Source organism: Trifolium pratense, linkage group LG3 (genome assembly GCF_020283565.1).
Source record: "Trifolium pratense cultivar HEN17-A07 linkage group LG3, ARS_RC_1.1, whole genome shotgun sequence".
NCBI lineage: Eukaryota > Viridiplantae > Streptophyta > Magnoliopsida > Fabales > Fabaceae > Trifolium > Trifolium pratense.
This window is the reverse complement of record NC_060061.1, coordinates 33,620,370-33,647,385: the sequence shown is the minus strand read 5'-3', so window position 1 is coordinate 33,647,385 and position 27,016 is coordinate 33,620,370. Positions and strand designations below refer to the sequence as shown.

Below are 27,016 nucleotides of genomic sequence, written 5' to 3'. Positions count from 1 at the left end.
TCTTCCATTGAGATTCTTGAAAACCATATGATATAGTAATAATTATGTTTCGTACTATTTTGTAACAACAAACTTTAGGAATTAAAAACACAAAGTACATGTGAGAGATCAAATTGTGTATTTGTCTACAACAAACTCTTGCAAGAACCGCACATCAGTAAGCAACAAATGAGTTACTTTCTTTATTCAAAACACAAAAGGCTATATCTGCGACAGTTAATTTTATGTGATTAAACTCTTGGCATTTATAAACTCAAATGTATTAGACACTGAATTCAAGAAGAACGTCCTTATTCCTTGGACTCAGCTACAACTTTCACCAGCAGTCATTTAAATTACAACAATTGTGTGGTTTGGTAAAAAGGTCAAAAAATTTCAAGGCACGCCAGATAAAGCGAAAAAATCACCTGACAAAAATTTGCATTGTAGTCTGTAGAATACAATCCCCATACTACGCACTTTTCTGGATTCATTTTCTTTGGTTAACCTACAATTTTCTCAATACCTTCAAATTTAAATACTACCTTCTCAAACTTCACAAAATTTTCATGCAAGAAACGTATTAAATTCTTTACATCAACCTCAGTGATCATGAGAAATAGCCCGGTTGAATGGACATGGACTCCTCACATTGAGCTACGACAGCTTCCTCGGCTATGATCCAACCATTATTGCTATTGGAGTTCACTTGTTTATCTTCACAACAACTCTGAATAAACGAAGACATGAGAACATAACATGCACCAAAAGATGTATTATTCTCTAATATCTACAAAAACTGAAACTTACATCGTACCAGTAAGAGAAAAAGCCTACAAAACATACTACAAGCCTACTTGTCTACAGCTGTGCAATATTCAGGTAAAACATTGACCAATTATTGGTCAAATTTCCATATACATGGCAAAAGATGTATCCTCCTCCGCATCAAAACACAATCAAGATAGAAACCAAGGAGGAATTAAAGAAATTACGGCTAACATGAAGAGATAACAAGGTTGGAAAATCAAGTATGTTGTCAGTAACCAGCACAACCAGTGTTGTTAAATAGCGGCTATAGGGCTATTGCATAGTGGGATTTGAACATATCGCTATTGTTCCGTGTTACAATAGTAGTACAAAATATTGTGAAAAAAAGGTGCTACAGCACTGTTGCATAGCGGAACAGCTATTTTCTGTGATCCGCAATTGACAACACTAAAGTATACAAACCCATAAATCCTCCTTTTCTAATCCCAGTCAACAAAGCAATTGGCCTGATATATCTACCAGGAAAACACTAATTGATACCATTGCCATCAAACAACTTTTTCATCACTAAGCCTAATATTTTCAAATTTGTGAAAGGGCAGGGACTAATTATCTAGATAAATTTACAATTTCAATAAATTATTAGAGGCAGAATACCAACCTCAGGACAAGTATATACGAGAAGGGTCATCCAATCCCAGTTTTCAACCATCTGTCTTTGGTTGTCAGCAAGTGCTTCCTGTAGAAAGTATAGTAATGGGGGCATTAGTTGCATCTCAAATTGCCTTGGTTTGCCACAGAGCCCGCAACTTCCAGGGCTTATGTCATTAGCTACAGCTAAAATTGGCTTGCCACCATGCGAATATCTGCACAAAGGAATAATAACAACAGAACGTTGCAGTTCCTCGAGTTAGGATGGAAGAAAAACACAGGATAGGGAAGGAATGTATTAGAGAAAAAGAAAGATATGATGCTATGGAAAAACATAATTGATAGCATGAATGCGAGGTTGATGTATGTATCAAAATAACCTCGGTCAGTATGCTTTCACTCAACTAAAGGGAGCCACAGAGTGAACTGGATGGAGAAACCAAATTTTCTCCAGCTTTCTTAACTCGTGTGTATTTGTACAATTATATTTACATTACTAAATGTTCATAAAGCCTAGCCCAGGTAAAATTATTGCAACTCCAAATCAGTATGATGATTAGAAAGAAATTATAGGTAAAGTTGAGGAAATTGCTTCTTTGAACAGCTCTCAACAGTTACATCAGAACCATACAATCTTTAATTGAAGGAGGTCTAGTGTTTAATCTCTGCTACTAACAACAAACAAGTTCTCTCTCTCCCCCGAACAAATTAACCATTAACATTTGACTATAAATTAAAAACAAACTCCAATTAAAACTATAAGCCAACCTTATGACCCCGGTGTGACTGCAACACCGGTCTCACATTTTTTCACTTTCTAAGAAGACAATGGACTGTTCTAAATCTTTAATCAGTACTTTCGAAACTGTTTGGATCAAAATATGTGATATCAATGTGTCAGGTGCATTTAGCTCTGTAGTAAGTGTAGGTTCACTCCAAAGCATAATTTCTTACATACCTAAAACACTGCTCAGGATACGCATCCAACCGTTTCTTGAACTTGAGGTATGTTCTATCAGCTGTCAAAGCTTTATCATATTCATATTGTTCCTTTTCCCAGGTTTCTTCTGCTTGCATATTATCCTCAGCAGAATTTCCATTCTCCTTAATAGAAAGTGATGAGTAGCTAGAACATACAGAACTAAGATCCCATGTAGATGGCTCTTCTTGTGTGTATATATAAAAGCAAGGCACCACTGAAAATAACCAATGTTAGCACAAAATCAATAATGTTACAAAGTAAAAATTAATTTACATATTCCAAATCATATTTTCTGCACCTGGAATATCATTATGATTGTTAACATCTTCAGAAGCTGTTGTTGGTTCTGGATACGGAGAAGATGTAGGGAATTTGTGTTGGCGCTTTTTCTTTTGTTTCTTGCTCTTAGATTTAGAATTAGAAGAAGCCAAAGTCCCAGCTTGATAAAGTGCATTGGCCAGTTCTTCAAAACTCATGTCATCATCACTTTCGTCTTCATCATCCCCTGAGTTGGGATTTTGAACTTCGACTTGTTTATGTTGAGAGGTTTCCACGTCAGCAAGTTTCTGAAGTCGAAGAACTCGCCAAGAGGTTGCGCATTTGGGCGAAACACAACCGAAAATGAAAAGAATGCGATGATGATGAGATAGAGGAGCATAAATCTGTGCAACGAGAGAGAGGCTATTGGCACAGGTAGCACAGCAAAGTAAATCAGTATTGATGGCATCCTTGGGAAGGGGCCAGTCCTGTTATTAATATTATTAGAATACAAAAGCAAATCAGTTACAGTTGAAGTTGCAATTACAGAACTAAGGATTCACACACACAAAAGTTGAAGAAATGAATTACAGGGAGGCCTCCGATTTTAGTAGTATAAGGATCAGATGGTTCGCGGTAGTCATCGGCCCATGGCCCCGGCATTCCTAGCAAAACTTTACCCATCATTACTGTTGTGAGGGAGAAAGCTCAATTGAGTGAAACAGTGCTTTGCTTCCTCCTTTTCCTCCAAAGTCGTAGTCAGGTCCAGCGGCCGAACTTGAATAAAAAACTTGGGTTGTCAAAACAAATTTTAATAATGCATAAATCAAAAATATATTAATCAAAAATATATTAATCATAAGCATATTTTTTGTCTCGTTCTCTACAAAAGCACTATCTCAAATAATAAGGTTAACAATTTGCCATTAAATTAAAAATAAAAAAAATAAAAAAAAGGTTAAAGATTCTGTCTTATTGAGATTATTTAGGTATTAACTAAGCAACTGAGCAAAGAGATAGTAATGAAGTACTATATTGAATTTTAATGTGAAAAACATAAAATATAAGATAAGTGAAGAGGAAGACTAACGATGAAGAACGACGCGGCAGAGCAGTAGTATTTGAGGGAAATCAATGGATGCACTGTTCGCATCTGGGTGGGTGCACACTGCACTCACTGCCTCTGTTTGTTAACTTTGTGGGAGTTTGGATGGTAGTCTCAGAGTGTTTACTTCGCAATAGCGACCACGCCGAACAACCGATCAAAAGGACTCGGTTAGATTGGTTTGATTCTACTGTTGTAAAATTTATTTCAATTTTGTTGTTGTAACCCCAAGTTAAACAAAACACAGTTCTGGGCGGCAAGGGACGGCGGCGGCAGCGGAGATGAGAGGAAGAGGGGTTTTCATATCAGTGGAGAAGGGAAGAAGCACTTTTACTTTTATTAAAAAAATTGTAATTTTTAAAAGTTTGATCTCAACCATTAGATTTATTTTTTAAACACGTGTCACACATCCGTGCAATTAATTGGCTACATGGAGGACACACTATGGAGGGTAGGGGTGATCGCGGTGCGGTTTGGTTCGGTTTTGAGTATAAAAGTCATTCTAACCGCGAGATAAAAATGCATGCGGTTCGGTTTGGTTCGGTTGATTTTTAAAAAGTCATCCAAACCAAATCAAACCAAACCAATGCGGTTTGGATCGGTTCGGTTGGTGCGGTTTAAAACATAACGATTGTACCGAACAATTTTAAGCATAAAAAAAAATAAAAAATTGAAGTTCCAAAATAACATTGTAGTACCAACAAAAATTATTTATCCAAAATAACATTATAGTAACTTACAATTTTAAATATATAAAAAAATTGAATTTTCAAAATAACATCACGGTACCGATAAAATTTGTTTATTTAAAATAACATTACAACACCAAAATAAAATTTCAGTACAAAAAATAAAAACAACTTGAAGTTCGATTAATTTGGTCGACTGACTTGGTAATTGGGCATGTATATTGGAATATAAATATATTTTCTTTTACGATATTGGAATATAAATATATAATAGTAACTTAATGCGGTTTTTGCGGTTATCCGCGGTTTTTGCGGTTTTTGCGGTTTGCGGTTCAGTAAGAAAGCCATCCAAATACATCCAAACCAAATGCGGTTTTTGCGGTTTTCGGTTTGGTTTGGTTCGATTTGCGATTTTACTTTTGGATTGGTTCGGATACGATCACCCCTAATGGAGGGAACCTGGCAACCTGCACTCGGTTAGAGTACATTTTCTTTTCAATTTTTTTTAATTGTTTCTTTATTAATTAATTTTTTTTGAAGAAGCAAAATTAGTCTACTCAAATCGGTACCAGAGATAAACACACTTACAGGTTTCAAGTTAGGGTCATGCTAAACAGTGCCCCTGGGGCACTAGTTAAGCATACTAAAAAAGGAAACAAATGATAAAGTTAATGATGAGAGAGAATAACTTTTCACATCATTAAAACATTGAATGCACAATTTACGAGATAAAACTTCTATATTTGTATCCTTAACTAATACTCCTTGTTATTTTTTTTTTTCACTTTTAATTTCTAATTTTTTAGTTGCATTTGCATTTTTTCTCTTTAATTTTTTTGGAACATTTTTTTCTCTTTAATTTAATACAAGACTCTTTACAAAATTTTAGTAAAAAAAAAAGAATTTTTACAAAAAAAATTAAATATTTTTTTACATAAGAAAAGGAATTAAATTATAAAATTAAAGTTGCTCAAAAAAAATTATACTGTAATAGCAAGTCAAACAAGCACCTCTTACATCATATTCTAGCACAGGTTTTAAAGCAAGAGGAAAACTTAAAAGAAAAAGAAAACAAAAACACGTGATAAGAAAATCTTTTTTTACCATTTACTCTCTTGTTATTGAAATAAAAGGTTTAAAAAAATGACAAAAAAAAAAAATCAAAACCATAATACAATTGTATATTCATGACAAATTTGAAGCAATTTTTCTTTTTTTAGAGAAGTCAAAGAAATATGAGGTATTCTTGCTTGGGCACAAGCCTAAATGTTTTATATTTAGGTACATACATAATTTTTTTTAAAAATTAATAGAAATGTTAATGAAGTGATGTTAAATGATGTGACTAATTTTTTTTATATTTAAACATTTTTAATCATGTGTATCCAAATATTTTTTATTTAGGTTTGTGTCTATATTAGAATTCCTCAAGAAATATGCTATAATTGAAATATAATTAGGCACAATGATGTGCTTAACTAATGAGTTTACAAGAGGTTACAAAAGATGCAACAACATCAACATTCAGAAGCTCAATTAAAATCTTAAACAAGGCAATCAATTTAACCACCACATATTCAAATCAGAATTAAAACATATCTTTCTAGTCTTCAACTACTACCACGGTAATCTTTTCACCTTGTCAAACGACATTTCCACCGAAGAATCTTTATCAACAAAAATCCTATTGTTTCTCTCTTTCCAAAGAATCCAACAGCAAGTCAACCAAACTATTTGTAAACCTAGTCGAACCTCTTTACTAAAAACATAAACATTATAAAATTGTGAAGCGTGGCCACCAACAACATGATGTTTTCTCTTTCCCCATCCCATGAATCTTTTATACCCCCAATATTCCAATTTTGCCCTTGTAGAAAAATTCGGTTCGCAGAAACCGAATTTTTTCTAGTGCAAATTCAGAGTAAATTTCGGTTTTTAGAAACCGAAATTTGTTTTCAAGGCAAAAAAAAACTTCGGTTTCTACGAACCGAAGTTTTTTCAAGAGCAAAATTGGAAACTCTGGGGAATAAAAGATTCACTGGGGGTGGGGAGAGAAAACATCTAACAACATTTGATAATGGACTATACACATCTAAACAATGAAGACTTTTATTCCAGAGAAAATGAGAAAAATTACAGCCAAAAAACAAATGGTTGGAAGTTTCAGCGACTCCACACCACCTGCACATAATATCGAATCCAAATGAGTCATTCCTCGACGAATCAAATTATCTTTTGTTGGAAGCCTATTATTGAATAACCTCCAATCAAAAAGAGACACTTTCATGGGAGTAATTTTGTTCCAAATAACGCGATTGTGGGCAGCCACTGCTAACGGAACGATGTGAGTTAACAAATGATAAGCTCCGCTGACCAAATAACCTGCGTTAGGATCAGACAACCATATGCAACTCCTCCTCCCACAAAAGAGACCTGCCGCCATCATTGAGGAAGCAAACAATTTTCGGTATGTGTTTGCGGAATCATTCAGGTGTTTTTCTTTCCACTAAGATTTATTGCATTTTTCCATTCGCTATGGGTCTTCTAAAAGGTCCTTCATTGGATGTCGAGATTGAATTATAGGTCTTCTAAATACCTTTTGAATTTTACAATGATTATTAGATATTGTCTTAAACATTATTTCCTATTTCTCAACTTCAGCGTAAGTTGCCTTAGGCACCAAGTGATTGGTGTAGCTCATTCCCTTGCAAAAGCAGCACTATCCACAATTTGTCCTTGCTTATTTCATCATATTACACTTTGTACTATGCCGTTTGATTGAATTAAAGATACTTAAAAGTGATAAAGAGTTGATAACGAGAGAGAGATGAAATTTTAGAAAGAAAATAGATGAGTTATAAGAAAACTTCTGAGATTGAAAGTATTTCTCATTTCCAGTTAGTAACTTTGTTCCAATCATGCGAATAGACCATCTAAATGTGGATTCTATACATACACTTATTTTATGTCAAATAAATTTTTCTAGGTACAATGTCATCTAGGACAACCTCTAGTAGCACCATCTATTGCCCTTAATCATATCGCATTAAGTAGGAATCCAACTAAACTCTTTGATCCTAGGGAAAACAAGGATGACTAACCACCCTAAAAATTTAAGAATCATGAACTCCTCACACCACTAGAAAAAGTTGAATTAACTACGAAAATTAGCAGCTAATGTGTTTTATTACTGAAAAAAACCATGATGCTCTACAGGTCCGGCGAAACAGTTTTTTTTTTCCCTTCTAATTACTGAAAACAAGTAGTTGTTGAGACTGCAAACTTTACTGGAATCATCACAAATGCTATAATCGAGCTTTTCTATATTCTAATCATCAATTATATTCAAAGTTAGTACATTGAGACATGATATATACAAAGGCGTAGCTAACTCAATATGCTACTTCACCATCTATCCTCCTCACGCAGTGAACAAGTCTAAGATTGTGCTCTTCTTATATGGTGTAATGGAATGGGTTACTACTCAATTCCATCTCTTTGAGTTTTTTGCACTTTTAGACTTCTGTTTTCCTGCCTGAAAGGCCTGCATCTTTTGCTTCTTCCTTGCTTCTTTCTCAGCCTGATATTGCAATTAAATAAATAAGTAATGGAATCTAGTATAATTTATCATAGAAGCTCTTTGATACTATCTACCGCTTCATTCATATCTCTGTTTGAAAGAAGAAGTTTACCTTGGACATCTTAGATTTGGCTTTCAATTTAGGAGCTTTGTCCTCAAGCTCTGCCTGGCGTTCAAGCTCCTTTTCCCTAGCATCAAGATTCTTCTCCAAATAATACTGCAAATTTTCAGATTCATACTTGTTAGAAGCTTATAAGATCATGCAGTATTCATTATATACAAAATAGGATAAGATTATTCCGTAGAATATTACCATTTGATATGTCCATTAAAATTAAATCGATCAATGAAAAAATAGCTTCAGACACAATCACAAATTTGCCATTAACATGATAAATTATACCCTCAAAATTAAGTTACATAAACACATCTAAAACACAATATAAGGCTATCTACATAAACACACATAGATCATCCATTATTCCATGAATCCCTCCAGTGAGGGCATTAGCAACAGTTTGCCCCTTTATGTTCGTAAAAAATTATTTTTGACCCTCTCCAATCAAATCTAAGTTATTTTGCCATTTAGATCCCTCACAGGTGTACTCACTAATCACTATCATTTTTTATACTCACTTTTATTCCCGTCCCTATATCCTTCCACTTGTGTGATGAAAGACTGCAACAAATTGAGCAAAGGATCCAGCAGACTGTTCACTTCATTATTATATTTTACGTTTGAAAGGAAAAAAAAAACTCGATTTAAAATTCAGATATGTTGGTGAAAATGTTAAATCTGTATCACAAAGGAACCAAAATGAAGTGAAGAAATCTGTCAGGGATAAAAAGAGTTACACAATTTTACTCAAATTTTACAGTATGATGGGAGAAATGAGACCAATTACAAACAAGGTCACCTAGAAGAGGGCAATGCAGATAATTAAGAAAAGTGAGAATTGAGTGAAGTCAGGCATCCATTGAATCTAGATAGTATTACACATCAAAATACTGCCAAGAATCCAACTAATAACATGTTTACTAAAACAGATTATATCAAGAATAAAGTTCAGTTACCCTGTTTCAACTAACTCCAAATCTTTAAAAAAAAGTATATTTACACAATCAATGGACTGCAGAAAAGATAGTGGCAGAGAGGGGGAAATCGAATGACTTACATTATAATCTCCAGCATAATCCTGTAAATCGCAATCTTTTACTTCAATCACTCTATTAACTATCTGCTTTATAAAGTACCGATCATGAGATACTGTGATAACAGTGCCCTCATACTCTGATATTGCCTCCTGATAGAAGAATTATGAATCATTATTAGGCTGATGGGTGATAGTGAGCATTAAATGCATAGAAATGTAAAAAAGTAAAAAGGAGGCAGACCTCAAGCATTTCTTTAGAAGGTATATCCAAGTGATTGGTTGGTTCATCCAAAACAAGCAGAGTTGATGGTTTTACCATGAATTTGCAGAAAGCCAATCGTGCCTAGTAAAACAAGACTATTAACTCCAAATAGTTTTGCATAATACGAATTTAGTGAGAAAGAGAGTAGAACACCGTGATGAAACTAGGGAAGCTATCATAGAAGCATGTAAACAGTTTAATTTAAAAATTATATATTTGTGAGGAGTAAAACAGAGGCGCTTATAACACAATGAGTTTGACCCTACCCAGAACCCTGCCATTGCGAGAACTTAATAGCACCATGTTTCCTTCTTTTTTTGGCAGGAATAAATCATGCCTAATGAAATTAAAAGAATTTATATATATATAGGGGAGGGATCAAATTACACCGGTGTAACATTTGAGTAATGTTACACCGCTCAATAACGCTTCAACGAATACAAATTTTACAAAATCCACCGTTGGATTGAAAGTTTATATCATATAGATCATCCATGTTCAATTTTACAAAAATCTAAAATCGTTTGATATGTCATTGAGACCGATCAAGATTAACGTTTTATGTGTTTTTATTGAATACCGTTAAGCTTGATCAATCTCAATAACATATCAAATGATTTTAGATTTTTATAGAATTGAACATGAATGATCTATATGATATAAACTTTCAATCCAACGGTGGATTTTGTAAAATTTGTATTCGTTGAACCGTTATTGAGCCGTGTAACATTACTCTAATGTTACACCGGTGTAATTTGATCCCTCCCCATATATATATATATATATATATATATATATATACTGTACTTGACGGTTGACGCTACAGTACATGAAATGCCCAAAGGATGCACGTATATGAATATCTCCCAAAATTGTCAAATCATTTGCCAAGAGAGGGATAAAAAGAATCCACTACCTCAACGTTCGAAGTTGGATTATGCATCTTAACATCATCATGGCTATTTTAATTATTGTTTCTTAAATTTCTCTAAAGACAGACATTTTAAAGATACTACTCAAGCAACAAACAACCACCTTTCAAAGGAGAGCAAAAAAGGTTTTCAAAATGTCTAGTGCATTTAACAGCAATTTCATCTAATCTGCGGGTAAAGAAGCAACTTTCGGTTAAACCTAATTACATATGAATTACAAACTTGATGTTGAAAAAACAAACCATTCAATCATAGAAATAACACAAATAAGCAAGAATTTGAATGCTCCGATTGTTCACAAATGCTAACTGAATGTCAACTGGAAAAGAAAACACAGATCTAGATATTACCTTCTCACCACCACTCAATAGAGAAACTTTACGATCAAGCATATCAGATTTAAAATTACAACGCCCAAGAAGTCCTTTAATATCGTCACTCCTCCAGTCCTCTGCAGCTTCCTCTACTGTCTGAAGCACTGTCTTTTCCAGATCAAGCGCCTCAGCCTGTTAAATAAATCAAGTCAGCACTAAAATATAAAAGTTTTGAAATGAAGAATTGGAACTGATGGCACCAGTTAGCATTTCCTCAGTTAAAGTTGCGAACCTGATTCTGCTCAAAATAGTTAGGCAATACATTGTGCTCCCCAAGGATAACTTCACCGCCAGTTGGCTTCTCTAAACCCATAATCAATTTTAGTAAAGTACTCTTGCCACATCCATTTGGACCGAGAATGGCAACCTTTTCTCCCCTTTCAAGTGTAAGATTTGCCTTGTTGAAAAGTGTCTGGCACAGAAAAACTTGATCAGATGATGTCTTTTAACATTTTAACATTTTAACACTACTTTTTATATAAAAATATCACGCTAACTCACTTTATCCTCAAATCCAAAATCCAAGTTCCTAACTGTTACAACAGATCTACCACTGCTTCCACGCACAGGGAACCTGATTTTCATTTGTTTCCGTTCAAATGGCTTCTCTATTAGTTCCTCTCCCAGAAGTTTTTCCAATTTCTGTTGTCACATACGAAGGAAATTCTATTAAGCAAATAGCATAAGAAGTGAACAATGAGTCAAAAAATAAATATAAGTGAACAACAAAACATTACAGTAATATTTACAATGTGGAAGGATGCATTGCAATATGCAACTATTTCAGTAATTAACACAACTGTACTGTTTTTAAGTTATTTAAGTGAATATTATTTAAGGTCACTTAAACTTATGGCAATCACAGTGCTAGATAAATAAATTCATGAATCTTGATCCTTGTGATTTTGGGAGAATTGGTTCTTGACCCATTTAATGAGTGCATTTGACTTGTTAACATTTAGTACAAACAATGTTATATCTATCTAAATTAAATAGTTGATCACATATACCTTCTCAGCGGAAGAAGCGCGGCCCGAACTTGCTCCGGCACCTAACCTACTTATCAATTCTCTTGTATGTTCAATTTCTTTCTGCTGCTTCTCCCATGCAGCATACTGTGTTTCAATCCAAGTTGCCTTTGAAAGTATATACTGAGAATAATTTCCCTCAAATGTCCTGGATACACCCATGTCAGTTTCCACAATTTTTGTACATAGTTGATCGAGAAAAGCTCTGTCATGGGAAATGATAACCATCGGCACATCCTGCTTGTTAAGATATTCTTCAAGCCACTCAATGGTGTCAAGATCAAGGTGATTAGTCGGTTCATCTAACAACAACAAATCTGGTTCCTGCAAATTAAAGACACGTTGTCATTCTTATCAGCAATACTTTCACCTTCAAACGCACGTAATCAACATCAAAGATATATATATGCACATCAAGTAACATTCCTTACAAAGTAACATTGGTTATATCACAATTAGAGCATATGGTTAATAATAGGTACAGCCTAAGGTTACCCTTCATTGATCTATTATTTAAATATAAATGAGACGTAAAGATTATCTTCCTAATTATTAACTATATACCTACACTAGAATCACTGTCTCTCAACAAAAATGCAATTTGCAATACCCTATACCTATCACCTGTGTAGCACAGACACTTTCAATTGAAGGTGTGTCGGTCTCCAACACTAACGCATGCATTACATTCATTTATTCGATTTTCTCAAATTAGCATCAGTGTCATTTTTCGGTGTATGTAACTTATATTATAGCCCAATAGTATACCATGTTGTGCAATATACCTGAAGTAGAATCTTGCCAAGACACATCCTCATCTGCCATCCACCACTAAAAGAAGCAACCAACCTATCCGAATCCTCGGTACCAAAACCAAGCTCGGGCATCAATTTACTAATCTTCGAATCAACAACATCCAAATTCACAGCTTGTGCTCGTCTCTGAAGCAAATCAAACTCATCCAAAAGCCTCCCCATCAATTCCAAATCATTAACAGAACCCTCAAGAGCCTTCTGCACTTTCTCCAACCTTCCAGCAACTTCCATTTCCTCTTTAAAAGCACTCATGAACTCCTCCCTCACAGTCCTACTCTGTGACACCTCAAATTCTTGACTCAAAAACGCAATTTTCATATTCGGTTTCGCTTTTATCACATTTCCCGAATCCGGTTCTTCAAGACCAGCAATAATCCTCATTTGAGTCGTTTTCCCCGCACCATTTACACCAACCAAACCAACTTTCTCTCCTTTTTTCACTTCCCAATTAACCTCTTTCAAAACCGTAACACCTTTATAAGTTTTACTTATATTTTCCAACTTCACACCAGACGAAACGCTGGAAGCTCCTGTACTCGATTGTTTATTCTTGCCGCGTCGTTCATCGGTTGAAGTATTGGAAAATAGAGATTCGATATCGTCTTCTGCTATTGGAGTATCGTCGACCGCTGTTACAGCGGATAAACGTGAAGTGTAATTAGGTTTTTTGAGGTAAAGAATCGATTGGGATAAACTAAATTAGTGTTAGTGTTGGGTTTAGGGGTGAGATGAGTGTGAGTTAGGGTGCGTGGTAGACGTCGTGAGTCTAGAATGAATGCTCCGGTGAGGTCGAGGTGGTGGAGTTTACCGGCTAATTCCATTGTGTTTGATGATCGGAATATTTTCGACGGTTAGAGATGAATGTTTAGCTAGAAGAAGAAGAGGTGTGAGGCAGAGAAAGGAGGATGATGAAGCTTCTCTACCCCACCAAAATGTTTGGCAAAATTCTGCGGCTAGTGAATTTAATGGAGTTTTTATTTTTTATTTTTTATTTTTTCTTTCTTTTTCGAATAAATTTCTTTTTTTTTTTATTTTCTTTTACTATTGATTTAATCTGGTTTGTAATCAGTTCTGACATCAAGTGATTTCAGATTCCTCCCGATCGTAATTGCGGGGATTGAATCGTGGTCTTTCCTACCAAATTAAGCGTCAACCATCATTGAACTAACTAACGATTGGTGAATAAATTTCTTTTTATTTTATAATTAGTTTGATTACAATTTTGATTCATATTCTCACTTATTTATGAAATTGATTTTCTCATTCTCATTTAAAATTAACTAGTTTTGATTTTTTTTTCAAATTTTTAAATTAAGAATTTTAACGTGAAATGTTTTAAATGACGTATTGATGATAGGAAATAATCAACAAACTCGAATTGCAGAAAAATCCCTTACCGTAAAAATTTCTATTTAAGTATGATATACCTTTTTGAGCAAAAGTATGATATACCTATTGCATGTTTGAATTTGAGTTGTTTGTCAAATGTCTTTCTATTTATTAAAAAAAAAATATTTCCATATATTTTACCATTTCATTTTTTGGATTTAGCCAATAAATATATTTTGGTTTTAATAAAATCTATATGATAATTACTTTGGGTAAGAATTGAAGTTGAATATTCTTAATCAATTCAACTATAAATTAAGCTTAACACTTGGAGCATCTCTAATGATAATTTTGCAAAAAAATCATCTTTAGTTTTATGCACAGTGATTTTTATAATATCATGTCATACTCATGCAATTGATATATATCCAAAACAACTAATATTTATAGGCAACTTCTAACGTGCATGCACCATATGGTGCACAGTGCACAAGTTAGCGATTTCATTGTATCAAATATGAATTTTACAAAATTTACTGTTGAATTGAAAGTTTATATCATATAGATCATTTATAATTTTTTTTATTTCATACAAAATTATACTCATGTAACTCATACACATTTTATATCAATGATATAAAATAATGCAACTTTTAAGCAACTCATATTTTTATACAAAATAATTTAAGTGTCATGCTAAACAGTGCCTCCGAAGCACTAGTTAAGCATACTAAAAAAAGAAAGAAAGAACAAAATTAATGATGAGAGATAATAACTTTTTACATCTTTAAGGTATTGAATTCACAATTTTCAAGATAAAATTTTCATTTTGATATCTTTAACCAATGCCCATCACTGTTTAGCATTTTCCATAATTTAAATATGCTCACTTAAGCAAGTCATAAAAGGTAGTTGAACAATTTCATTGCTACCTACCCACCCTACCATAGTTCATCCAATGAGAAGAAAAAATAAAAAATAGGCTTAAATGCAGTTTTGTCCCCCTGTTTTGATTAAATCAGAATTTTATCCCCTATTTTAAAACGCGGATTTGTACCCCCTCTGTTTTATAATTTTTTGGATTTTGCCCCCCCTAATATTCTGTTTTCGAGTCACAACTTCAAAGCTTCACACACAACTCAATTTGGATCAATAATTCACCAAACGGATATCAAAATGACCGTAATCGAGTTATCTTTTTACATAATCAAACCCCACTAAATTTGGAGTTACAAAGAGAGATTAATTACCATTTTAGTGAAGGTATGTCCCTCAAAATTCTGCAAAAATCTGCTTTCGAGTCACAACTTCAAAGTTTCGCACACAACTCAATTTGGATCAATAATTCACCAAACGGATACCGAAATGGAATTATGGTCATTTCGGTATCCGTTTGGTGAATTATTGATCCAAATGGAATTATGTGCGAAGCTTTGAAGTTGTGACTCGAAAGCAGATTTTGTGCAGAAATTTTGGGGGACATACCTTCACTAAAACGGTAATTAATCTCTCTTTGTAACTCCAAATTTAGTGGGGTTTGATTCTGTGGAAAGATAACTCGATTACGGTCATTTCGATATCCATTTGGTGAATTATTGATCCAAATTGAGTTGTGTGCGAAGCTTTGAAGTTGTGACTCAAAAACAGAATTTTAGGGGGGGCAAAATCCAAAAAATTATAAAACAGGGGGGGGTAAAAGTCCGCGTTTTAAATCGGGGGGGGGGGGTAAAATTCCGATTTAATCAAAATAGAGGGGACAAAACTGCATTTAAACCTAAAAAATAAATCATTATTCTACGAAACTCTCTTAAATATGTACTTTATAAATGCTCTTAAATAAAGTTTTGTCAAAAAATATTTTCACCAAAAATCGAACTCGATTACTCTCAAACATCATAACGAAAATTCATTAGCTATTTAAGCTCAATATTTTGGTTTACTTATTAGAGTTAATCTTATTTAACAAATAAATGTGTTTTATTTTATGGTAAAAAAAGTGATTAATAACTATCTTTAGTTACCTTCCAATGCTCTGAAAGTCTGAATTTTAATGTTCTTTTTTATTTTAAAATCAGAATATTAAGACAAAATAATAGTACAATATATTATATTATATTATCATAATATAATTTATTGTAAAAAAAATGATCATAGTAAATAGCATAATATAATTCTTGTAAAAATAATGATCATACTGAATAGCATAATATATTACATTATAGGAGTATTATCATAATATAACTCCCGTAAAAAAAATCATAATATAACACAGTAAAATATATAAATTATAAACAGTGTTACTGAAACACTTGTGAAAGTATTAAATTGAATACGCAAATTTTAAAATAAATTTTTTTATTAATATAATTAACTAATGTTTAAGAGACAGTGCTTAGCACTTATCTTATAATTATTATGATTATTAGTTAATATCAATGAGTGAGAAAAAATAAAAGTATGAACCAAAAATATTGATAATATTGAACAATCTTCTTTTTCTCTTACAAAGATAAAATTTAACAATGAAATTTGATATTTATATCATTGAGGAAATTGTAAGCTTTAAATTCGTCTTTTGAAGCATCTTTAAAGAGAGTTTGTTGCTCATTAATACTCTGTTTGAATTGGTGGAATGAGATGGAATGAAGGAGTATATAGTGGTATGGAGACAGGTTCCATTGTTTGGATTTTTTAAAATTGAGTGGAATGGAGTGGTATATGATGGTATTCATTCCACCTCATTCCATTATTTTCTCTCATTTTTCTTCCTCTCCAATTTGGAGTGAATGAGATGGAATACAACCACTTTATAAAATTGTCCAAACAATGGAATGAAGTTTATGTTTCATTCCGTCCCGCTTCATTCCATTATATTTTATTTTATTCCGCTCCGTTTCATTATGTACCATCAATCCAAAAATAGCTTAAGAGCAACGATTTTTTTTTAAAAAATGATTAAATTTTATAATTGGGTACACAAAATATTCACTTAATAAAATGAAAAAAAAATCAAGTATAAACATAGAGAAATTGAATTTCTTGATTAAGGATATAACAGATAGAGGGCCTATTTGTTATATATGTTTTTTTAAATAGATTCTGATAGTGTTACATAATTTCGTGTAAAAAAATTTACAAAGAAACTTTTTACAAAAGGTTCAATGAAAATTTGATTTGAATAATTATTTCTAAAATATTATTTTAGGTATTTGATCATTTTATTGAAAAAAAATTTGAATATCACAATTTCAAAAAATCACTTAATTTTAAAATTATTTCAAATAAATTTTCATAAAAATAAATTTTTTTCCAATCGTTTTAAAAAATCATCCAAAATCAAAGCCATAAGCCCATAACTATCTTGGTCGAGTATGTTTTGTGTGGTGCATACTTGCGCTTTATGGCCCACCCCTGTCATGCCACGAGTGTGTTTATATTGGGTGGCCTGCATCACCCTATTCAATCCACGTGTTGCTTTACAAACAAACTAGAAAAAAATCTTTTTAACTTATCTTATAAATAAATCTATTAAAAGATAGTCCTATGAAATTTCCCAAATTATCCCTCCTTGTCATTTCTTTCTTTTTGACACATCATTATAATTAAGGGTAATTTTATCTTTTCATACTAAATTATAATAAAATAATATTATTATAATCATTATACTCTATTACATATTACTTTTACATTTTATTTCTACTATTTATATGAGATCTAGGGCTGTGCAAACAATTATGATCCGACCGAAACCCGAGCAAACCAACATAAACTGAAGGAAACGGGTCGGGTTTAAATAGTCCACGGGTCAACGAGTTGAATTTATCAGTTTCACATGGATATTGCTAGGCGGGTGCGGGTGTGAATTATTCAATCCACAGATACCCAGGCCCGACCGACTGCATAACTTAATCAATGATAATAGTGTTTTACTCTGTCCAATCATAACTTTTAAGAGGCAAATCTGTTAACCTATAATACCTACATGTACTTAATGTTCATTGAAACCCACAAAAAACCCACTTCCCCTAAAGTGATAAGACCAATCACTGACCCAAAATTTATTTGCAAGACACGTTTTCTATCCTTTGGCATATTTCCAAGACACTTTCATAAATCTTAAATATTTTTATATTATTATATTAATAATTAAAAAGTACTATTATTCATGAATAATTATCAACTTGCATTTTCATGGTGTTCTTTCTTCTTCTAAAGTCATTCAAGTAGAGACTACTCTACTAGCAACAACACCACGCCACCATTGTCATCTGTTTTGACCATGAAATCCACTATAGCATGCAGTTAAGTTACAATTTTTTCATCTCTTGCATACTCCAAAGTCATTCTTCTCTCTTCTGTTAAGATTTTTGACAAATATAGTAAACAATAAATAGCGAGCAACCTTCTTCTTCTTCTTCTTCTTCTTCTGTTTCTTTCATGATTTTTCTGAAGCAGAAAAAAAAACACAAAACGATCTAGTTTACCCGAACAGATCCGTCCGATCTATCCGACACCCGACCTGTCCACCACCCGACAAAACCGTGCTTGTAATCGGTCGGTGATGGGTGGACTTTTGCCTTCAATGGGTATCATCGGTTTTGCTTTTTCTGGCCGGAATCCGACCATAACCGCCCGATGCCCAGCCCTAATGATTGAGACCTATATTTTTACTCATATTAATAAAATCGCATATTTTTTAATAATTTCTACCAGACCTATATTTATGCCCATGTATTAATCTGAAGACCTATATGCACGAAAATTGGAATTCAAAAGTGAATTTACTAAATTAATTTACGGTCAGAGTGAGTGAAAAATATTAAAACTGAAATTACGTTCATATCATGTATTTCAGAATTTAAGTCAACATGCAATTCTCAATTTCCCACCAACCAAGTTAATAAACAATCATTTGTTATAAAATTTAGGAGAACAATTTTCTCATATCCTATCACACACAAATAATCCAATGGAATTGGCTCAGTTATAGTATGCTAGCTCTACAAGTGGTGATAATATGTTCAAGGATACTGCTTACTCAGAGATCCCTTTTTTGATCTTTTGTGTCAAACAAATTTCTTTTGAGAGCTATCATACTTTATTGTCATTATGTAGGTCTCGAATAGAATTGTCTTCAATAAGGAATAATAAGTTAGTGAATAATGTGAATAATATTGAAACTGAAATTACAAGCAATGTTCATATTTTGTATTTCCTTATTAAGAAACAACATCAAACTATTCTTGCTTTTCCCTGTTTGAATTTCAGAATTTCAATCAAATGTGTGATTCTCAATTCCACAAATAAGAAACATCATTTTTCTTGTCTCCTTTCCCACAAATAACAACATTCTTATTCCATTGTAAGTGTGTGAGGAAAAAGATGAAATTGGTGCAGAGTGTGATTTTCTAACTATAAATAACCCTTCTTAGTTCTCACTCCGCATTAAACACGTAGAGAAACATGAATTTATTCCCACTACCAAACGTGACCGTCTTGTTCTGTTATTGTTAGTTACCATTACATAAGCACAAAACCATAAATTATAGAAAAGTAGGAGAAACGGGTTTGTGAAGCACAATTATAAGGAATGAATTTAACAATTGTGGAAGTTTAATATATTGGTTTTAGAAATAATTGAAATTGGATGAGTATTAAAAATTAGGTTAAGCAAATCATCATGGGAGGTGGTAAGAAAAAATGTTCTTGGAGTTTCTTGTCAATTTTCAATTTTTTTTCCATCTAAGAATAAGTATAGTGGAGGGTACGATGATTATGATTCCAGGTGCAAACCATAAGGAAGACGTTTCAAATACCACACGAGTTACTGGACATGCTAACTTTATTTGGAGGTCCAGTTCCGAATATTAAAAATAGATGTCTTATAATAAAAAAAGATGCAAAAAATTTAAAAGGAATAATTCTTATTTAAATTGTAAATAACATTAATAACATAAAAAATTGTCATCTTTGTAACTAACATACAAAATATTAATATTCTAATTAATAACAACAAAATATTTTTTAGCTACGTAAAAACAAAACCTCACTTCAAACAGTTTTTGAATTAAACTCATCAAATAAATTTCATATTGTATTTTTTTTCACTTTATGTTTTTTTTCAGAAGCATAGCCATTTCCATTTTAGTTGAGCCTTTCAAATTATTTTTTAATAAAAGACAGATTAGAAAAAAATTGAATTCTTATTTTATTTTTGTGAATCAATTTTTTTCATACTTTTTTAGAGACCTACTACCATATAAATATTTGTTGAGGCCCCGTAAAATGGAGGCTCGGCTATGTATAGTACACTTTGTACCTGCTAATAGGCCTTGCCCAAGCCTCACCTTCAGCTAGTATCATGACTCCATTATTATAAGCAAACATTGTGAGGATGAAAGACCTCATTGTGTCACGCACACAAGCACCCATGCTTACCTTCTTCTCCGGTGTCTCTGTCTTGTTTTCCCCAAAACTGCAGATTTTGTATTGGTCATAGACTTAAAGTTGTCATGGCAAAAGTAACAAGCTAGAACAAATCGAGTGTGCCATAACTGTACGAACACGTCTTTGAAGCTTTCAGCCTGATGTACTGGTGTTTCAAGCTTATTCCATTACTGTATCTTTCTTCAACATGTAATATTTTCAGTGCAACAAAGAAAAATATGCAATTGTTTTCATTGTAAGTTTGACATATAACACAATTTGATTACCACTCAACACATTTACTCAATAGTCTATTTGGAAAACAATCTCTCCCAAGCCTCCACATTTTCACCTTCTCGATATGAAGTGGTCCGGAATTCGAACCCTGATGATATGAAGTGCCCAAAGCTTATTCCAATCACCAGGGACGAATCTAGGATTGTTTTTTGGCGTGGCCAAAATTTATTAGCCACAAAAGTTTTAAAAGCTGACCCGCCAAGCCTGAATAAATGTAGGACTTGAGTCTTAAAATATTAGCCTAAATTTTTTATTGCTTTTTTGCCTGCCCCAAAAAAGGCTGAATTTAAATATGGAATTTTTGGCCCGACCTGAAAAAACCTCAAAGTTCATACGTGTCGGTCTGTCTAGGGCATGTAGCCTGTTTAGTTAAAATAATCTAGTCAGTATGGGTCATGCTGCCAAGCCGGAATAAATGTAAGGCTTGAGCCTTAAATATTAGCTTGGCCCGAAAAAGCCGAAGCCCATCTGAGTCGGCCCATTTAGGGTCGGGTAGCCCGATTTGACAACTCTACGTGATAAGCACTTTTAACAGTATAAATTCCTTTTTTGTCATAGCGTCAAATAATTTCATCATTTGTACCATAATTCACAATAGGTATTTGTAAGATTTCTTGCACATCTGACATCTCTCTCATTAAACATCGTAATAATAAGTTGAGTATTCCAACAACTTTATTCCTCATCTATAAAGTTGCTAACCTTGTGCACTACTTGATGGGAGTAATTATGAAAAGATTGCTCTCATTGTGAAGACAAGAAGTCTGCCATATTTGAATCGACGAACCATCACCAATTCTCCAACGATAGCCCTCTTTCAACACTATTCGGAAAGACCATATGTTACGTACGCCAAACATAACTAGGATTATGTCCCGAGAACGATCCTAAAAAAATCAAATTCAAAATATTTAGCCTCTAAATTAGTTAAGAAGTTACAACCCTGCTTACCCAAAATTGCTAAATTAAAGTCATGTATGCCCTGAACCCCATACCACCCATTTTTTTCCTCCTAGTAAGCCTATTCCAACTCATGACTCATCCATCGAATACTTTTTTGATTTCCACCTTTCGCACCCATCCACCCAAATGAGTTTAGCAGTTTTCTATGTATTTTTCTAAAGATGTTGAGAGAATAAAAACTCCCATACAATAAGAAGAAACAGCCTATGCAACTATCTCATGTTGTTTAAGAAATGAAAGAAGTGTCATTTTTTATGAAGTAATTGAGATTTAAATATAACCATCGAAAATCTATACGTAGAATTCTACAAATAATTTAGCAACTTTGTATAATTCAACTATGACCAATCAACTATATTTGTTGAATTTATGGCAGTCATTCATCCTTCAAAAGTGGCAATAATTTAGCTAAAGCTGAACAAATAATTATTTTTTTTCTTTATTAGTTACTAGTAAAAATTATTTTTGCATCGATTCTGGGTTCGATTCCCGGTCGGTGTTTATCGAGAAACATTTGTTGGGAGGGATCAATCCTTTAAATAGATCTCAATTATCTCCAGGGAATTAGTATATGCAGTTACGTACGAAAAATACCTATAATTTAAAAATAAAATAAAATAATTCTTACATCTCAAAGATAAGGAAAAATAAAAAAACGACGAGGCAATAACTAGCTGGCAAGTGAGGGAATATCTGTTGTGTTGGGTAGACAGCTAGTAAACCGAAAGGCAAGAGTCAGAGACGGGTACCACAACACGTAAAGAAGGTAACACATTAAATAAAACCAATAACATTACTCTCATTTTCTTTTTCTTCTTTATCGGTGAGATGATCGAAGTTCAAAAATCGTGACAACACGCCTTGCATATATAATATAATGTTATGCTAATTGAGTTAAGCTCATATGATCATTCCTCTGTCATTTTCTAATTATAATAAAATCTTTTTACTTCAAAAAATAATTATAAAATCTTTTCCAAATTTTAGTTGATTCTTACCCAATAAACAATATTATTTTCCAAATTTACTAACATATATTAACGATTTGTTTGTAAAAATATATCCATTTAAAGCAAATTCTTAATTTATTGACAAATTTATTAGTATTCTTAATTGAGTTTAATTGTTGTGCGCTGTCAGTGTAAAGATTGTTTACACATGCATCCAATAATGTGTTGTCACATCATTTAATGAACGTGACACATCATGTGTTTTTAAATACCATACATCATATGTTGTATATTATTGGACGCATGTGTAAAATAACTTTACACGCATATAAATTAAAGTATACCAATTTATTGACAAATTTATTAGTATTTATTTTAAATGTAGGAGAATGTTAACATGTGCCCTTAAGGCACATGTTAAGGAAACAAAAATAGAAACCATTAAATGTTAATTTGTGCTTTTTAACATTTGAAGCATTAAATTTCTAGCATCATTAAATGTTGAGTTTCTATATTTGGATATCTTAACATGTGCCCTTAGGGCACATGTTAACAAGACCCTTAAATGTATTCTTTTATGCATTTATTCAATGAACCTTTTGAGAATTTAATTCTCTTCCTAAAAAGAAAAAAAGAAAAGAAAAAAGAAAAGAAGATTGATAACAGACACGGTGAAACAGGTGTATATAGCCAGTGGCAGTAACCAACCCTTCTTCAAAACCCAATCAGAGATACAAACTCTTTCTCATAAACTCTCTCAAAATCTGAAATCACTATCATCAATCCATGGAACAAAATAAGGAGGTAATAACTTCCTCACTCTTCTCTATCAGTAGTAAGTAGTAGCAAACTCAAACAAATTTTTGCAGCACCATTCTTTTTTTTTTTTGCTTGAAATTGCTGTTTTCTGTGTTAGGTTGAATTCTACTCCGTAACAGAGTTTTTTTTTTTAATTCAACAGAGAAATTATAGAGAACAGAGTATTTTCTTCTTCTTATTTTTTTTTATTAATTTTCAACCTAATAAATAAAGTTTCTGTGATTTTCTTTTTGTTAATAGTATGCTAGACTCTGTAGTAGATGTCAGCGTTAATATGTTGATGATATTGTTTTCTTTTATAGCTCTTTAATTTCATTAATATATTAATTTTGTGTTAAAGCTTTTGATATGATGATTTCAATTCTCATGTTGTTGAATTCTGCAATTAATCGGTAATCTATTTGCATAAAAATTTGATTATTAAATTCCGTCACTGTGATTTAGGCTCTGTTTGGTAAGGCCATATTTTGATCTTATAGCTATAAGCTCATATGATAAAAAAAATCTGTTGGTAAAGGTTTTTCAAAAACAGCTTATAGCTTATTTTACTAGCTTATAGCTTATTTCTCAAATGTTATTACAAGTAGCTTATATCTTATCATTTTTCTTCCAACTTTACCCCTGTCATCTTAGCTGAAAAAAAATTAAATATTAATTAAACATATATTTTTATGTCATTTCATACTTATAAGCTAGTTCAACCACTAATTTTACCAAACACTACAAATTCAATCAGCTAGCTTATTCGTTATAAGCTAAAAGCTAGCTTATGGACGAGATACATCAAACATTCTATGAATCTAAAAAGTAAATTTTTTCTTATAATAAGGAATAGAGGGAGTATGCTATTAGGAAAATACTAATTTTTTAACTTGAAATTGAGTCTTCTGTTTTAAAAATTATTTTTGCCTCTGCTTGTAATGGTTCTGCTGGTTTAGGAGTCAAAACTTTTCAACAATTATTACTCATTCATTTGTTTAATTAGAATTTATTACTGTACAATGAAGAACACAAATATTGCAATTAACAACTGATTTTGCATTTCATAATGTGAAATTCTGCTATGATGATCTCATCATTCCTCTGACCTTTAATTAATTTCTATGCAGAAAAATGGCCCTTGGCTATCAGTTCCAGCATTTGGGGACTGGGATCAGAAGGGTCCAATGCCGGACTATTCGATGGATTTTTCAAAAATTCGGGAAATGAGGAAGCAAAATAAGACAAACCTTTCAAGAGCAAGTCTTGGAAATGAGGAGGAGTTGGTTGCCAATTCTACCAAAACAAATACTATAAACACCGATAACAATGAGCGTCAGCACCCGCATTACCACCAAACTGACTCTCCAGTTGTAAGTTGTCTTTTCACCTTTGCCGTTCTTTATTTTGTTAGCTACTAAAGTACTATTTTAAACCACCACTTAATGATGGTAATATAATAGTTCATGCAAAAAATTTATATTGCTCAAATGAGTAAGCATTGTTATTTACTGTATTACATTAGCTGTTGTTGATGAATGACTTCTCTGGTAGATTTTGTTATTAGAAAATAATTCAAATGGATTTAATTGACTGCATGCATATACATGATAACATGAATCTTTTACTCAATAGGTATAGTTAAACTATGGCTTGAGTTCACATGGAGAATTCCTCATACTCTTCCATAAGAAATCACTCAAATCAATCATTTCTTTTGTTCCCTCTTCAAGTTGAAGTGATTTTTTTTCTTATATTCTTTAATGGAAGGGCACTAGTTAGTATAATAATCTTGAAACTTGTATAGTCAATATATCTAAAATCAATGTTGTTTTCAATGCAAAATTTACCTTTTTTTTTGGTTCCTTAACTAGTGTCCATTCAGTCACTAGTTAGCATGACCCTTCTTTAGTTGTCTATGTGTGTGTACTAGTATGAATTAATCTAGTTTTTTTGGCGAATGACTCAAGTCCTTGAAAATGCAAATATCCTGAAGAATTGTTAATGGCAAGTATGTTCCCCGTTGGGAATAGACATTAGTCCTTGAGAATGACTAATACTATGACCGATATTTGTGGTTTTTACAATGTGATTTTTGCATTTTTTTTTTGTTTGTTTTCATAAAACCAATGAGTTTGTCACCAACTTCTTTTACGGTTTAATTGAGGAGTTTAGTCAACAAGCAAAGAACATAAAATATCTGTATAATAGTACTAGTAATATTGGAACATGGTATGAGGAGAAAGTACTGAGAAGAATAATATGGTGGAAAGTAGGTTGTAGTAGTACTAGGATTTTAAAAAACAACGCCACAAAACTATGGTCAGGGACTTTGCTGGTTAATTACTGGTATAATTGTCATATGCTTCTTTGGCCAAAGCTGGTAGTGGAAACTTATGTTTTTCTATCCAAAGAAAAAAAAAATACTACTTTTTATTATACATTATACATTTATTGATTTATACAATGCATTATTTTTAGCAAGGGCGGTGGTTAGGTTAAAGGATATAAATAAACATTATCATATGACATAATATATGATACTCTTTTGTTGCACATGCATTGGATAATTGGTGTAATCATTTCATTGGTAATGGAGGGTCCCAAAACATGATGATAGGTGGGATTATAGTATTTTACAATCTTTATTAGAATTTAGATTTAGATGTGTTACTGTTACATAAAAAAAAACTATTTATGTGCATCATATTCATTCTCTCTATTCATAAAATAAGTATTTATGGTGCATAAAATATTTTTTTAATTGAAAATTTCTCTCTCTTTCTACAGACAAGGAGGAGCTTCCTGAGCTACTTCAACTGTTGTATAAAAGCATGATATTCAAGGGTGTCTACAACCTTTCTCGTGTCTTATATAGATTGTTGATTAGGACAGTTATGCTTTTGCTATTGGTTATATATTAATTGTCCATTGTTCTTTAGAAAAACAAACAATTCTCAATCTTCAATGAGGATTCTATGTGTTTAATTTGACATATTCTATGTTTCTTTTTGACAAGTTGACATATTTTATGTTATTTCTAGTTAAAATTACTAACTTCTTTTGGGGAGGACGGTTTGAGTTAAAGAATAAAGGAATCAAAGGAAACATATAATTTATAAATGTTGCCCAAGACTAAGAAAACTTTACTACCAGCTCCAAAATATGCCATGAGGGAATTCAGGAAAGTAAATCTTATAATCTTAAAAAAAAAAAAAAAAAAAAAAAAAAAGAAGCTTATAATCTATAGTGAAACCTGTTTACTTTCCAATTAGTCTTTTCACTATTTTGTTTCTTTTTAAATCAACAAAATTACATAATGTTTTGTGAAGAACTTGGTATTAAAAGATGCAAGCACATTCTTCAAAAACAAATGATGCAAGAACCATTCTAACCTAAAGTTTAAAGTTAGGAGTTGGAACCTAAACATGCTAAACACAACTAAGAAAAGTAAAGACAGTGCAGAGAACTGCCTTGAAAATACTGCAGTATCCTGCATTAGAGCTCAATAACTTGGGGTCAAATAGTAGTATTGTCCTTCTTTACCTTTGACTCAGAGGTGGGTGCCTCCTCATTGTCACTAGTGCTTTGCATCAGACTTCTTCCTCAGTTGATCTTGCTCAGCCACCTTTTGTTCTTTCTTCATCAGTGGATTACAAATCCAAGTCTTGTC

At 32.5% G+C, this 27,016-nt stretch overlaps 3 protein-coding genes across 4 annotated transcripts; 1 reads left to right on the top strand and 2 right to left on the bottom strand.

Annotated features, from left to right (window-relative positions):
- Positions 1-274: 274 nt before the first annotated feature.
- On the bottom strand, positions 275-4,134 carry LOC123917620 (programmed cell death protein 2-like). Of its 2 annotated transcripts, XM_045969388.1 has the most exons (7): positions 3,732-4,134; positions 3,233-3,418; positions 2,682-3,129; positions 2,360-2,597; positions 1,412-1,616; positions 582-709; positions 275-487 (listed from the first exon to the last, which is right to left on the bottom strand). In XM_045969388.1, exons 2-6 carry the CDS (start codon positions 3,326-3,328, stop codon positions 590-592), a joined length of 1,107 nt encoding a protein of 368 aa, XP_045825344.1. In that variant the 5' UTR covers positions 3,329-3,418; positions 3,732-4,134; the 3' UTR covers positions 275-487; positions 582-589. The 2 variants fall into 2 exon arrangements, with proteins under 2 accessions (XP_045825344.1, XP_045825343.1); XM_045969387.1 differs by having other exon boundaries at positions 275-709; positions 3,732-4,133.
- A 3,468-nt stretch (positions 4,135-7,602) lies between these two features.
- On the bottom strand, positions 7,603-13,523 carry LOC123913582 (ABC transporter F family member 5-like). The gene is given in 10 exon segments (XM_045964368.1): positions 7,603-8,015; positions 8,128-8,232; positions 9,191-9,319; positions 9,411-9,512; positions 10,714-10,869; positions 10,970-11,149; positions 11,239-11,379; positions 11,748-12,089; positions 12,551-13,251; positions 13,254-13,523. Coding segments are annotated over 10 exon segments (2,100 nt in total). The 5' UTR covers positions 13,402-13,523; the 3' UTR covers positions 7,603-7,919.
- A 9,644-nt stretch (positions 13,524-23,167) lies between these two features.
- LOC123914483 lies at positions 23,168-26,338 on the top strand. The gene is made up of 3 exons (XM_045965677.1): positions 23,168-23,349; positions 24,474-24,716; positions 26,134-26,338. The coding sequence occupies exons 1-3, from the start codon at positions 23,332-23,334 to the stop codon at positions 26,179-26,181; spliced, it is 309 nt and encodes a 102-aa protein (XP_045821633.1). The 5' UTR covers positions 23,168-23,331; the 3' UTR covers positions 26,182-26,338.
- Positions 26,339-27,016: the final 678 nt, after the last annotated feature.

Excerpts from the sequence above, each read along its gene's own strand:
- LOC123914483 (XM_045965677.1), top strand. Across the intron at positions 24,717-26,133 it reads ACCAAACTGACTCTCCAGTT|ACAAGGAGGAGCTTCCTGAG; the intron begins GTAAGTTGTCTT and ends CTCTTTCTACAG.
- LOC123917620 (XM_045969388.1), bottom strand. The coding sequence starts at position 3,328 with ATGATGGGTAAAGTTTTGCTAGGAATGCCGGGGCCATGGGCCGATGAC. Across the intron at positions 3,130-3,232 it reads CTAAAATCGGAGGCCTCCCT|GACTGGCCCCTTCCCAAGGA; the intron begins GTAATTCATTTC and ends TATTAATAACAG. Across the intron at positions 1,617-2,359 it reads TATCCTGAGCAGTGTTTTAG|ATATTCGCATGGTGGCAAGC; the intron begins GTATGTAAGAAA and ends TCCTTTGTGCAG.